At 51.3% G+C, this 13758-nt stretch overlaps 5 protein-coding genes across 5 annotated transcripts; 2 read left to right on the top strand and 3 right to left on the bottom strand.

Annotated features, from left to right (window-relative positions):
• Nucleotides 1-1389: 1389 nt before the first annotated feature.
• Nucleotides 1390-2773, bottom strand: N7532_008587 (SYLF and SH3 domain-containing protein; the record flags this gene model as incomplete). The annotated part of the gene is made up of 3 exons (XM_056621079.1): nucleotides 1390-2466; nucleotides 2537-2640; nucleotides 2731-2773. The coding sequence occupies 3 exons, from the start codon at nucleotides 2771-2773 to the stop codon at nucleotides 1390-1392; spliced, it is 1224 nt and encodes a 407-aa protein (XP_056471885.1).
• Nucleotides 2774-4456: 1683 nt separating this feature from the next.
• Nucleotides 4457-6391, top strand: gem1 (ERMES complex Ca(2+)-binding regulatory GTPase GEM1; the record flags this gene model as incomplete). The annotated part of the gene is made up of 1 exon (XM_056621078.1): nucleotides 4457-6391. The coding sequence occupies one exon, from the start codon at nucleotides 4457-4459 to the stop codon at nucleotides 6389-6391; it is 1935 nt and encodes a 644-aa protein (XP_056471884.1).
• Nucleotides 6392-6972: 581 nt separating this feature from the next.
• On the top strand, nucleotides 6973-9193 carry N7532_008585 (WD40 repeat domain-containing protein; the record flags this gene model as incomplete). Its single annotated transcript, XM_056621077.1, has 7 exons — nucleotides 6973-6977; nucleotides 7074-7327; nucleotides 7429-8365; nucleotides 8417-8702; nucleotides 8754-8951; nucleotides 9008-9083; nucleotides 9132-9193. 7 exons carry the CDS (start codon nucleotides 6973-6975, stop codon nucleotides 9191-9193), a joined length of 1818 nt encoding a protein of 605 aa, XP_056471883.1.
• Nucleotides 9194-9412: 219 nt separating this feature from the next.
• On the bottom strand, nucleotides 9413-10310 carry N7532_008584 (uncharacterized protein; the record flags this gene model as incomplete). Its single annotated transcript, XM_056621076.1, has 2 exons — nucleotides 9413-9484; nucleotides 9558-10310. 2 exons carry the CDS (start codon nucleotides 10308-10310, stop codon nucleotides 9413-9415), a joined length of 825 nt encoding a protein of 274 aa, XP_056471882.1.
• A 1022-nt stretch (nucleotides 10311-11332) lies between these two features.
• Nucleotides 11333-12358, bottom strand: N7532_008583 (GPI anchored serine-threonine rich family protein; the record flags this gene model as incomplete). Its single annotated transcript, XM_056621075.1, has 5 exons — nucleotides 11333-11679; nucleotides 11802-11908; nucleotides 11971-12111; nucleotides 12155-12254; nucleotides 12307-12358. The coding sequence occupies 5 exons, from the start codon at nucleotides 12356-12358 to the stop codon at nucleotides 11333-11335; spliced, it is 747 nt and encodes a 248-aa protein (XP_056471881.1).
• Nucleotides 12359-13758: the final 1400 nt, after the last annotated feature.

Here is a 13758-nt window from a genome sequence, read left to right as displayed (position 1 = left end):
AACCAAAGCCGAAAAACCCTTAAGACCGGAGGGTAGCCAGGAGGAGGGGAGGGAGGGGGAGGGGGAGGAGGCAGGTCAAGGTACCACCTGAAGACGAGCGATCATCGAAGCGGGGGAAACGGAAAGAAAAGGCCAGTCAGGCAGTCGGCATGGGGACACAGCAGCGTGGGAAGGAAGAGGGAGGGAGTTGGTGAGGCCGAGTTCGTGGAGGCTCCACCCCAAAAGAAACGGGCTGGGCCATGGGCGATCTGGGGAGGGGAGTTGATCGGCGGCGGATGGCCTCGCCTCACCACGTTGCCTGGGATCGCCCGAGTCCGCGCTCCGTGGTTCGATTGCTAACGCCGGAATGGGGCTATGTCGTCAAGTACGACCGTCGCGCGACACGCTGGTGGCCTGCTGGCGGTTCGACGGCGCTGTAAATCGCGGGATCGCGAGATCGGAATGCACCAACTACATTCGTGTACTTTACTGTAGGGTATGAAGCCTTTCTATTCTTCCGTGTTCTTTCTTCTTTTTCAGTCTTTGTGCTCTATCCTTCCATTTCGACGTCTCCCTCTTCCCGCCTCTTGTCATGGAGACTTGTTCCACTGGTTCCTACACTCGCACGGGATGTGGTCTCACGATGAAATCACGCTGAAACCACGCGGACCGGCCTCGCCATACCAGGTCAGCCAGGTCAGGGGAACAATTCCACCCTCAGTACGATATTGCTCTTTCACTATGGTGTCACTCGCGCACTCTACTGGCTACGACAGGATGGGAAATAGTGCGTGGAAGTGGTTGGCGCCAGATCCCATCTTTGGACCTGTGAGGATGGCCGATCCTGAGCGCCGGTCCACTCTGGCGCAGGCTGCATGGGACGGCGCAGGCTGCATGGGACGAGCGTCTAGGCTGAAGCTGAGGCTGAAGCTGACACTTGGAGGAAATGTTATTTGCACTTGCGATCATCAGAGAAACAACATCAAAGAGATCCACGGAAAATCAAGCCCTCGGACCGAATACTCTAGGAACGTGCAAAGCTGACGGGAGACCCTCGCGCGAAACCCATATGCCCGAAGCAGCAAGGAACCATAGTAACAGAAAGAGAAACTCCAGCGCTCGAGGTAAGAAGCGATATCCAAGGGAAGACGGGAATCCAGATGCGCCGAAACATATTTATCATATCCATGTCCACCATGCCTCGTGATCCTTATGTCCATCGGAGATAGAACGGGGCACGGAGTCGAGAGAGAAGGAAGCAAACAAAAAAAAAAGAAAAAGAAAAAGAAAAAAGAAAAAAGCAAAGAACATCAGAAATCATCAAATTCCAAAGTTTAGGAGGCGTCGACGTAGTTGCTACATTCATGTCAGCAAATCCAGCTAAATTTGAAGAGTCGAGAGGGTGAATGCTTACCTGGGGAAAATTCCCACCCGGTCACCGATACGACCAGTCCACCAGTCCTCCGCCTTGTCAGTCCGCTTCAAGATCGTGATAATCTCGCCCTTCTTAAACCCAAGGTCGCCGTCCTGGTCAGCGTCAAAGGTATATAGTGCAACGGCTTGGTCCGCACGTAGCCCCGCGGCCTGGCCCGTTCGTTGCCCAAAGACCGGCTTGGGCGCAGTAGGGCGAGTAGGTCTACGGTCTGAGTAGACGTAATCATCATCGTACGGCGCGGTGTTGCTGCGGTTGCGTCCGTATGTGTCGAAAACATCGCTCGGCGCAGCTCGCGTGGTCGAAGAACGGCCCAGGCCACCAGCTGGCCGGTCATACACATCGTCAGCCCAGGTGTTGGCCCGGCGTGGCCTATCACGATAGTCATAATCGTCTTGTGTACTGGCCCGACTCCGTCGCGAGCCTTGGCCGTACGCCTCACCCCGGCGCCCTTCCCAGACCACGTCGTCATGACTATCATCATAAACGGGCATGTCATTGTACATCGAATCTCCGTAGGGGCCACCGGGACCGCCGCGACCGCCGTGGAAGGCGCGAGAGTTGAGGACACGCATCAGCGCGTCAGTTGAGGGCGGCGGTCGAATGTTACCGGTGAGCAGCTGGTTGGCAGAGACACGGCTCTGATACATCTTCTCGTTGGCATCCTTACGCTCGATCAGCATGCTACCCTCCAAACTGACGCCGGCGAAAAGTCCCTTGGTCTTCGAGTATGAGAAGATGGCTGCGACACCCTTCGTGCTGGCTGCACCGGCGGCTTCTGCATTTCGGCCGACCGGGCCCGCCGCCAGAGAGACATTTCCACCAAGTGTGAGTGTTCCAACTTGAGAGAAAGTGCGGACGGCGGAGGCATCGTTGAGAATGAAGACGAAATCGGTCAGTTCAAAGCCAATCTGACCACCCACACCAGCACCGCCGGTCGCGATCGCGGAAGGGGCTGACCAGGAGCCATCGGCAAGACGGGCGACAACGATACCGGAGCCGAATCGACCAGATCCAATGAAACCGGCTTTGAGGACTGTGAGGATAGCCAGGCCCTGGTAATCGTTAGCATTTGACGTGGTTTGAGCCGCAGGTTCTCTACCCCGCGATAAGCGATATTCGCACCTTTGCGCCAGCCAGAATCTCCGGCGGAATCACCTTATCCGGACCAAAGGCCTGCTTCGGATCCACGAAGGAAGTGAGAATCTTAGCCGCCTTCTTGCATTCGCCTATTGACCACAGGAGTTGTTAGCCGGAGATGCCGCGATTGCGATTGCGGGGAAATCGTTCAGACAGGGAGCGAAGGGGGCAGAACGTACTGCTCAAAGAGGACGGCAGAGGGTTATGGATCCCAAGAGGCATCTTGGTGGTGAGGTATCCAAGGAGAGAATGAACAGAGACTTGGGGAGGAGTCGAAGGCTGGAAAAGGCTGCTGATCGGACTTGGAGGCCAGGTTAGTCAGGACGATGGGGCGGGTCGTGTGGGCCTGATGACGGGTGACGCGGGACACCGGTTCGTTGCTGACCTGCAGGGGGGCCCAATGGTTCCCGGGGTACTGGAAACCGTTTTGGTCTCTGTTCCTGTATAGGTTGAGGGTATGATTCTGCTCAATTTCGGGGTCCCTGGCCCGTCGAGGGAATATCACATCCAGAGTGTGGCGCAGCAGGAACGCCTCCACGCGGGGTTGAGAACGTGCCGAACTTGGAGAGGGCCGTGCGGATTTATCGACAACCCCAAGAACTGTATCGAACATTAGTATGTTCGACAGCGCATGATTATTTTGTATATGTCAGACTCACAGTGCCTCAACAACTGGTACCATTACTACTAATTCAAATTCGGTTGTTTCATTTTAAGAGGTAATAGGTTCACTCGTCTGTCGCGTGATACCAATCTCATCAGCCAGTATTAACCTAGGCTAGTAGGCACCTTATCGTACCCGACGAGGCTCAACCAGGTGACCAAGAAAGCCTCAAAGTACCCAAGCCTTGGTAATCCCTCTCTTACTCTCATATTTTACTGACACCGGAACCTTGGAAGTCTCCTTGCCATCACTCGTTCCTGCACATCGCTTAAAGGCTCATCACAGATGCTGTTGTGGCGGTGCAGAATTATGCGAATTTCTACTACCTAAGTACACGACACGACCCCGCGTAACTAATATATACCCACATAACATCCTTAGGATCTTCGTTCGTCTAGATCGCACTAGAGCTATGAAAGTAGCCATTGAGACTACCCCAGGTTATAGTGGTACAACATCTATGGATCAAACATCATGGAGAAATCATTATTCACAGTAACATACCCCGATCAAATTAAGCAACTTCTGCGGATTGACTCACAAGTAGTTTGTCGTACTCACACACTTATACAAAGATCATGACCACGAGAAGTTCTATCATACGATACACTACACTGTTGTTACAATGTATGCTCTCTGCTCGGCCCGATCACGGCGTGAGAAGCTCCAACTAAGATCATGTGACATGGATCACATGATCTAATCATATTTCAAATTTCTAATTTCATTCATGAGAATGGCCCATTTCACTGGATACAATAACAGATACACTGTAAAATTCCTGCGTTGGACAGTTGGTTTGTTAATTCTTGACGATATATATATATATGGAACCCGGAAAGTTCCGTTGTTAGGCCTGAAATGAATGGCAATGCTAATGAATGGCAATGCTAATGAATGGCAATGCTTAGATAATTATTCGTCCTTACCGCAGATGCCTCAAGCAAGAAAACAGAGTAATCAGTGAGCTAAGACACGGCCAAAACTGAAATGCCTCACGCACCACTGCCTGCAGTAGATGCCATTGTCGGTAGCTCACCTACTGTTGCTGTGCTTGCCGAGGTGCTCCACTCCTGGGCTTGGCATCGGACCTGCAACGGCAATACAATTGGAGTCCACCCTTATCGCAGCTCCGAGCGCATCCTCCTAAACCCCATTCCCCAGTTTTCGAGTCACGGTCATGGTCACTTGCTAGCCGACCTGAAATCGCTCTTGCAGATGGCCACAGGTGGGGACCCGCAATGGATCTAACACACCCGCGCTCCGCTAACACAGGGCCAGTCCGGATCTGCGTCTGCGGTGACGAAGGCACCGGCAAGTCCAGCCTCATCACCTCGCTGGTCAAGGGTGTCTTCGTCACGAACAAGATCCAGCCCGTTCTCCCACAGATCACTATTCCTCCTACCATCGGAACCCCCGAAAATGTCACCACCACCACCGTCGTCGACACGTCCGCCCTTCCACAGGAACGAACCAACCTCGCGCGCGAGATTCGAAAGTCCAACGTGATTCTCTTGGTGTACTCCGACCATTATAGCTACGAACGCGTCGCATTGTTCTGGCTACCATACTTTCGCTCGCTGGGTGTCAATGTCCCGGTTGTGTTGTGCGCCAACAAGTCGGACCTCGCCGCAGGTCACAGCGAGGCACAGGTGGTTGAAGAGGAAATGCTTCCTCTAATGTCGGAATTCAAGGAAATCGATTCTTGCATTCGCACGAGTGCTCGTGAACACAGGAATGTCAACGAGGCCTTTTTCGTCTGCCAAAAAGCCGTTACTCACCCTATCGCCCCGTTGTTCGATTCCAAGGAGGCTTCCCTCAAGCCTGCCGCCATCGCTGCACTGCAGCGCATCTTTTACCTCAGTGACAAAGACCGCGATGGCTATTTGTCGGACAAGGAAATCGAAGATTTCCAAACACGGTGCTTTGGAAAATCCCTCAGCACAGAGGACTTGGCACATATCAAGGAAACCATCCAACGGAACTTTCCGGAATCGGTCAATGAGTCTGGCATCGACTGTCAAGGATTTATCCACTTGAACAAGCTTTATGCGGAAAAAGGACGCCACGAGACCGTATGGATCATCTTGCGAGCTTTCCAGTACACGGATAACCTCTCGCTACAAGAGAACTTCCTGCATCCCCGGTTCGAAGTACCCCCTTACGCATCAGCGGAGTTATCCCCCGAGGGATACCGCTTTTTCGTGAATCTCTTTCTGTTGTCGGACAAGGATAATGACGGAGGTCTGAATGATGCCGAGTTGACCTCCCTGTTTGCCCCAACCCCCGGATTACCTGCATCCTGGGCCGACGGATCCTTTCCTTCATCGACAGTTCGGAATGAAGCAGGACATGTCACACTTCAGGGATGGCTGGCCCAATGGAGTATGACGACCTTCATGTCCCCAAAGACAACGCTCGAGTATCTGGCTTATCTCGGCTTCGAGTCCTCCGATCGAGGCAACCCTTCTATCACTGCGGCATTGAAGGTAACGCGGCCGCGAAAGAGAAGGAGACGCCCCGGGCGTGTCGGGCGAAATGTTGTCCAGTGCCATGTTTTGGGAGCACCCGGATCTGGTAAATCTGCTCTACTCGACGCCCTTTTATCACGAGGATTTAGCACCACATACCATCCAACTATTCAGCCTCGCACAGGAGTCAATACGGTTGAATTACCCGGCGGAAAACAGTGCTACCTTATCATGGATGAGCTTGGAGAACTGGAGCCTGCAATTCTCGAGAACCAAGCGAAGTTGCTGGATCAGTGCGATGTGATCGCCTACACATATGACTCGTCCGACCCCGACTCATTTGCCTACATCCCGGCGCTACGGGCGAAATATCCCCACCTGGAGGAGCTGCCCAGTGTATTCATTGCCCTCAAGGCTGATCTAGACCGGACTACTCAGCGAGCGGAACATCAGCCCCACGAGTATACTGCCATGTTGAACATGCCCAGTCCTCCTCTTCATGTTAGCGTGACCTGGAATTCCATCCAGGAAGTCTTTGTGCATATCGCGGAGGCTGCGATGGAGCCAAGCACCGCATTCCCGCGAAGCGAAGAAGATGTGGAAGGGGAATGGATGTCGTGGGGCATCGCTCTCGGGGCGGTAGTCTGCGCGGGGGCTGCTGCGGTAATGATCTGGCGCCGCGTCGGCAGTGGCGGCGGACCATAGGCAGCTAGTAGAGTGTAGTGATTGAAGAATAATACCCTTTTGTGATCTTAGTTTATCAAGATACCAATGAGTTTCATTTCAAACCGTGTAGAGTATTGCATCTTGTTAAGTATATCCGGGGCCGTGCCAAGCCCGGCCGGAGTTAACCCGTCAGGCACGAGACTTGTCTTCTCCGCTCGCCTTTACCCCGGACCGCTGATCTCTGCACTTCCACTCTTCAGCCCTCCTTCGAATTGCATTCGGGCTTGCATACTCCCGGTCTTGCATGTTCTTCGTCACATCGATCTCTGTCGCATCTGTCACAATAGACCCATTTGGTCGCTTTGAAAGCACATAGACGCATGATTCGCCCCGCCTGAGGCTGTCTCTGTCTCTTTCCCCTCATCCTCTTCGACCCCCCGGGAGTAGCCACATTGAGGCTCTTTTGATAATTATCCTGGGAAGTATCAAGGTTGTGAAGCTGCGAGGCTGGGACGAATTGCATTCCCGCCGAAGTATCAGCCCCTGACCGTAGTGCTGCTGGGTTGCGTCCGGTGTGACGACATAGGACTGTCTCAGTCGAAATTGGGACTTCCACAACCATGTTGTAAGACGACCCTCCTCTCCTTGTCTACTCCTTCGGCGCTCCCTCTTCATCGCAGCGACAATCTTTTACTTGTCTTTGAACTACTCCTGCTAGTAGTTATGATGTGACGTTCCACGTCGAGGTCACTTTCCCGATCCTTGATCCTTGGGCCGATCGCGATACAGCCACAGTCCTACACCTGCTGACCGAACTCTCTCATTCTGCCAGTGTCCTTCCACCTCCACCACCTCGCTACACCATCCCTGTCGCTTACGCGGCGGGGGCGGCGAACGGCATGGCGGTCCCTGTGGTCGAAACGAATAACACCATTTCCCACCCGGAGGGTGGATGTCCATTACAAGTCGGAGAAGGTATGGAGATGGCAGTTCCCCCGATGCTTCCATATCCGACAAGCAGCACCTTCTTCTGGGTCGCAAATAATGTACAGTACTAATGGATGGCTCTACGATAGGAACCTATACGCTCAAAGATGACCTTCTCCTGGCAACACCACCTCCTCACCCCTCCGAAGCACCCATCGTCAACCCCAATCCTCTCGCTACTGTTCCAACACCACCCACGGCTGGTGTGAAGCTTTCCCTTGTCAGCCTTGACCCTCGCAAGAAGCCGCCGACCTTCCTGAAGACGGCTGTTACGGCACCGCCATTTGGTGATGGAAACCCCGCACTTGCGGCACCGGCACCACCGGCGAAGGATGCGCTCAAACGACGGAAGCCGAAGAACAATATCATCAAGAGTAGTTCCTCGTTCGTTTCAAGAGTGATCACACACGAAACCTCAGCAAAGCGCTTGAGCGACCGGGACCCGAATGGAATCTTTGCATTTGCGAACATCAATAGAGCATTCCAATGGCTTGATCTGAACTCAGCGCAGAAGGAGGAACATCTTACCAAAGTACTCTTTACCAAAGCGCACATGCTTTGCCACGACATCAACGACCTGACGAAAACCTCTTCTCATCTGGACATTGTGATGGGATCGTCGGCGGGTGACATCATTTGGTACGAGCCGATGTCGCAGAAATACGCTCGCATCAATAAGAACGGCGTGATCAACAACTCTCCTGTTACAAGTATCAAATGGCTTCCTGGATCCGAGAATCTGTTCCTCGCATCGCACGCAAATGGGGTCTTGGTGGTATACGACAAGGAAAAGGAGGATGCGCTGTTCACCCCCGAAGTCACTCACCAGCCTGATCATGACGCCAGCCGGTATCCTCTGGAGGTGCTCAAGTCGGTTCAGTCAAAGAACCAAAAGACCAATCCAGTCTCTTACTGGAAGTTGGCAAACCAGAAGATTTCGCACTTCTCCTTTTCCCCGGACCAGAGACATTTGGCTATTGTCTTGGAGGACGGTTCTCTTCGTCTGATGGATTATTTGAAAGAGGAGTATGGAAATCTTTGCAACCCACTTATAGAAATTGTGCTAACTGGCTACAGGGTACTTGATATCTTCCGCAGCTACTACGGCGGTTTGATCTGTGTTTGCTGGTCTCCCGACGGGAAGTACATTGTTACTGGTGGCCAAGACGACCTTGTCACGATCTGGTCTTTTCCAGAGCGCAAGATTATTGCTCGTTGCCAGGGTCACAATTCCTGGGTTTCCGCGGTCGCTTTCGATCCGTGGCGTTGCGATCAGAAAACCTATCGATTCGGCAGTGTTGGCGACGACTGCAGGCTTCTCCTGTGGGATTTCAGTGTCGGCATGCTTCATCGACCCCGGACAGTGAGTAGTTCGGTTTATTTATATTTGAACAAAGCTCCTAACCTAGCAAAGCATCAAACCACTGCTCGTCACCGGACCAGCCTTGTTATGCCAAGCACGCAGACCTCGAATCGCCACCGAGCTGACAGTGGCGGTAACCGCGTGCGATCAGACTCGGAAAGAACTGAGAAGTTGGATGGAGACCTTGACCCAATGGCGAGTCATCCTGTTGAGCCTCGAGCGCGGACTGCTTTACTGCCCCCTATTATGGTGAGATTCTTCACGTAACATCAGGCCCATCACAACTCATACTAACTGTTCTGCAGTCCAAAATTGTCGGCGAAGACCCAATCTGCTGGCTCGGGTTCCAGAAGGACTGCATTTTGACATCCTCGCTCGAAGGTACGTGCCCCTTCGCATCCATTCAGACCACCGCTCATATAACAATAGGTCACATTCGCACCTGGGATCGACCAAACGACAGCGTTGTTAGCCATGATCCTCGCCTTTAAACCGACACTTGATTCCAACCTTGACTGTAGATACGTTGGTGGGTTTTTATTTTAGCGATTAGTTGCAACATCCTTCATTCTTTATTTCCAGATACCCAGTTTACAGACAGAAACAGAAATTAGTATAGTAGTTGCTTTCGAATGAGTAATATTGATCTGGTATCTGGTACAGTTATAGAATTCACATAGAATAGTCGTGTAAGTCATAAGAGTACGGCCTCACAGCTTCGAATATACCAAACCCTCAACATCCAGCTCAGTAGTACACAAAAGGAACGTATCACGAAGTGCCTGGCCTGTTAGTATAGCCCTCGGACGCGATCAAAACGAGACGAAGGAAGAAGGAAAGAGCAAATGGTCTTACCGAAAGGCGATACTTTTCATTGATCGCTTGGTAATCCTCGCCCGCGAGCATATCGCAAAAATGTCGAATAGAGGGGTAATGCACAATGGAAATCTCATTCCACCAGTCCTGCTCCGGCCTTCCCGGCGACCCCCGAGAATCGCTGCGCGGTGATTGCAGTGGCACCACATTGCCAACCAGCTTGGCATTTCCGCCGCGTTTGCCTGCGACAGGGATGAATGCCTGTCCATATTGGTAGTAGCTCTGTTTGCCGTTGGGGTATTGAAAATGCAGCAGATTGAGCATGGTTACGGGGCCCGGGTGTGTTTTTGTGAGCTCGGCCATAAATGCGAGTAGGCTAGGGGAGACCTCGAGGTTTTGCGACGTGGACTTGCCTCCGTCCTTGAGATAATTTTCGAGGGAATCTGTCAACGGATACTTGCTGGATTGCTTTTGCAGGGTTGCGTTGCGAGATGGGTAGCTGGAAACGAGTTTGGACGGGATGCCTGTTGTTATTTTGTATTCGTCCGTGATGGAGCTGCGTAGTGCGGCGGGAATCGGATCTGGATTGTCGGCGGTTGCTTGGAGAAGGACCATGAGATCCCACCTTTTGGTCGCGAGTGGGTCGTTGTCCAGTTCAGTTGGATGGATCACGACATGTCGAGGTCTTGAGGTGACGATGACCTTGGTCGGGGTTTCTTTCAGTCGTTGAACGAAGAACCGGGGGTCGGTAGATTCATCGAGAGCCAGAAGATGAAGCGTGCAGACAGGCATGACCGATTGCAGGTGCTCCAGGAGCTGAAATCTTGAGGTTGTAAAAGAAACACTTTCACGATTTGTTTATCTGATCAGGAGGGGTCGCTATGATTTCACTGCGGAGAAGCGGGTCGGCACACTGGTGCCGAGGTCAATTGCACCCAATTGATTAGTCTGTAGAGAAGCATTCAACGAGTTACGACAACTATTAGCGGACATAAAAATCAAAGTAGGAATTAAATAAACCATTCATCCCAAAAAGCCTTGAAATATACTACCCATGTCCGAAATTGCGATTAAGCTTCAGTCCACTTTGAGGACTTATCCCCAGCGAGCTCTCCCCTTTCACAGATGCGACAGGGAGGTAGTATTATATAGGAGAATAGCAGCGCCAATTATTGCAGAATTTATTAATGATTATGCTCAGTATGACAAAAAATAAAACCGAATCAACTATATCATCCTTCGCAACATCCAAAAATCATGCTAAAAGAAATATCGTGAACACGTCAACATTCTCCGATCGTGGAGTGTAACCCCATATTTGCGTAACTGCCGTAACCCATCAAAGTGCGAGGGCAACAAGACCCAAGAGCAGACTGCCAGCGTGATTCGTGGGCATGAGCATGCCACCCGCGTTCGAAGTTGTAGTAGCCTCCTCGGTTGCAGTGGAAGTCATAGTCCTGGTGTGACGAGTCGTGGTCGACGTTGAAGTCTCTGTGGAAGTAGAAGAGTGAGTCTTCATGGACGTCGACGTGGAAGTGGTGGTTTCTGCGAAATCATCGTCAGTCAAGAGCTATCAACGCGGCGAGTGGCTCGGATTTCGCAGAGCAGGTGAAAAATGGGGAACCAAGAGTGGCACCATTCACTGACCAGTGGTGCGTGTAGTATGGGTATGAGTGGTAGCAGATGTTGGGGATGTGGTAGTAGTCAAAGTGTTGGTGCTGGTTTTTGTGTGTGTAGAAATAGTAGGAGATGACGTAGAAATAGAAGTAGAGGTAGATAGAGAAGTAGAGCTTGCTGAGGTGGTTAAACTCGTCTTAGTGGAACTGTGCGACGTAGAGGAAGATAGGGTCATTGAAGTCGTAGTGGAGGTTGTGGTGAATATAGTGCTCGGGGAAGTTGGGGAAGAAGGTGTAGACGTCGTGAGTGACGACAATGAAGAAGTGTGTGTGGTAGGTGTAGGAGTGGTAGATATTAACGACGAAGAGGAGGAGAAGGAGGAAGAGATTGACGCACTGGTAGTAGAGGTCGTCATAGAAGATGAAGTATGGGTAGAAGTAGTAGGTGAAGCAGTAGATGAAGAAGTGGTTTGGGTAGACGCACTGGTGGAGGTGTGAGTAATGGTCGGAGTGGTAGAGGAAGCAGTCGACAAGGAAGTAAAAGACTCAGTCGAAGTTGTAGCAATTGTCGAGTCTGATATAGAGGTAGAAATCATAGAAGTCGAGGCAGAGACAGAGGTGGATTCAGAAGCAGAAGTGGAATCAGTAGCAGTACTGGTTTCCTTACCAGAGCTGGACGTGAAATCACTGTGATCGGCCACTTTGAATTGCCCAGACTGCGCGAGAATAGCCTGGTTGTCCGTGTCGGAGACAAAGTTGACCTGATAACCATGTCTACAAATGTGGTTAGAAAGCCTTTGCTGGTAGCTTCTGCATTCAATGATGATGTGCCCTACCCGGTATCAACGCCGTCCATACTTTTAGCATTGATAGTGTAGGATCCCTTGTCCTTAGGAACATCCGAAGCAACAAGCTCTTGCGTGGGCGGGTAGACATTTTGGTTGACTAGATAGATGGAGAATGTCTCGGGGTCGGTTCTATGGCTTGAATTAATCACATTGTCGACATCCAAATGCAAACCCCTGGAAGGGGAGCACCGACTCTACAGCATGCCACTTCACCGTCACCGACTTCGAGTTGTCGACATTCTGGTTCACTATGGGCGCCGTGATTTGAAGACCTAGAGGAATTTTTAGTAGGCTCCTACTTCTCTCAGTTGCCGATTGTCGTACCTGCAACCGCGGCGGCAAACAAGACCAAGGGCGACACGATGTTAGCTCGCATTGTGATTGATTAGCCCAGTCCCTTAACAAAAAGGTCACAAAGGAAAGTTTGCAATGTCGAATCTGTACTTATTAGACCCGAGGAAGGAGGTAGTCGAATTAGGAGAAGAAATAGGAACAAAGTTGGGAATCAGACAGACTAATAACATTTTATAGGCATTCTACCGACAGTAGGTTGTGTCATGCATCCCAGGGTCTTCGCCCGATTCCATTCTGAGCTTGACTTCTGGTCCAGGGTATTCGTGATGCTTCAATGCGCAGTGTCTCATGCTTCCAGCTAAGGGGAGTACAGAAAGCAACCAGCAAGGGCCGTACTCCTCCAATACCGGTCTAAATCTATAGTTTATCAGGGCCGGTATCTGCGAGCTCAGATATTGTGGGCGGCGTAGCTATAGAGCACTCATCTCGGCCGGGATTTGAATCTTCAACTGACGTATTTGTGCTGCACAGTCGATGCCATTACGACCGGACGCGCGTCATAGTTCCTGTGCAGTACCTGTCTGTATTGCAAACGGAGGCCCTAGACTTCCAAGGCTGTGGCATTTTTGAGCTCGCCCGTCTAACCTATCGGCTCGGCCTTTTGGCCTCTACCTAGGCAGGGTCACCGCTGCAGCCTATTTAAGGTGAGTACCCGCAACCGAGACCTTGATTGGTTGCCATAGCAGTGTGCCACAGTACGATTGAAGCATTCGTCAATAAATTTGCACTCCTGCACACTGCATCTTGGGTGCTCGTACCTTTTTCTGGTCACGAAAAATTATGGCATATATTTTCACGGATACTCCCACGAAATCTAGGTCAACAACATGTGTGCCTAGGTATTTTTGTAAATATGTGCTATCGAATGTACACTATAACGATTAGGTTTCAAATGTTGGACAGTTCGTTTGGTGGCCAAAGCCCTTCGGAACGGATGGATTCCCTGTGGCTGGTCTCGGATGGCAGCCGTGGATCTATGTAGGACAAAGCCAAGGGCCGAGCCCAACAATGTTTTCAACCTGACTTCTGGCCTCACGCAACACGGTAATGTCATCCTGAGAGCATCACTTTCTTCGCACAATAGAAAAAAAATTCGATGTTGTAGCTCTACCTGTTTTGGATATTTTTACGCATGACGAAAACAGGGTTGCCTTGGATATGTTTTCGGTCCTGTATACCAGCACTCGTACAGCATGGGCCCATCTTCGGAACTCTATTAATTGGGTTCTAACCAGGAGCGATTAAAATAAATACACCGATGTTCCGTGTTTCCTTTCGGATTCCTGATATTCGTTGGGCCCCATGTCTCCATATTCGGCTTCTGACGCGTATTTGTGCGCTCCGACAACTCCATCGTCATCGGACCGACCTAAGGAACCCTAAGATCTCTAATCCGGTATCCCCAGGGCTTTTCTGAGGAAA

The sequence above is a fragment of the Penicillium argentinense genome, assembly GCF_028826775.1.
Source record: "Penicillium argentinense strain IBT 30761 chromosome Unknown utg000009l_segment0_segment0, whole genome shotgun sequence".
NCBI classification, from domain to species: Eukaryota; Fungi; Ascomycota; class Eurotiomycetes; order Eurotiales; family Aspergillaceae; genus Penicillium; species Penicillium argentinense.
This window is presented reverse-complemented; position numbering and strand designations above follow the sequence as displayed.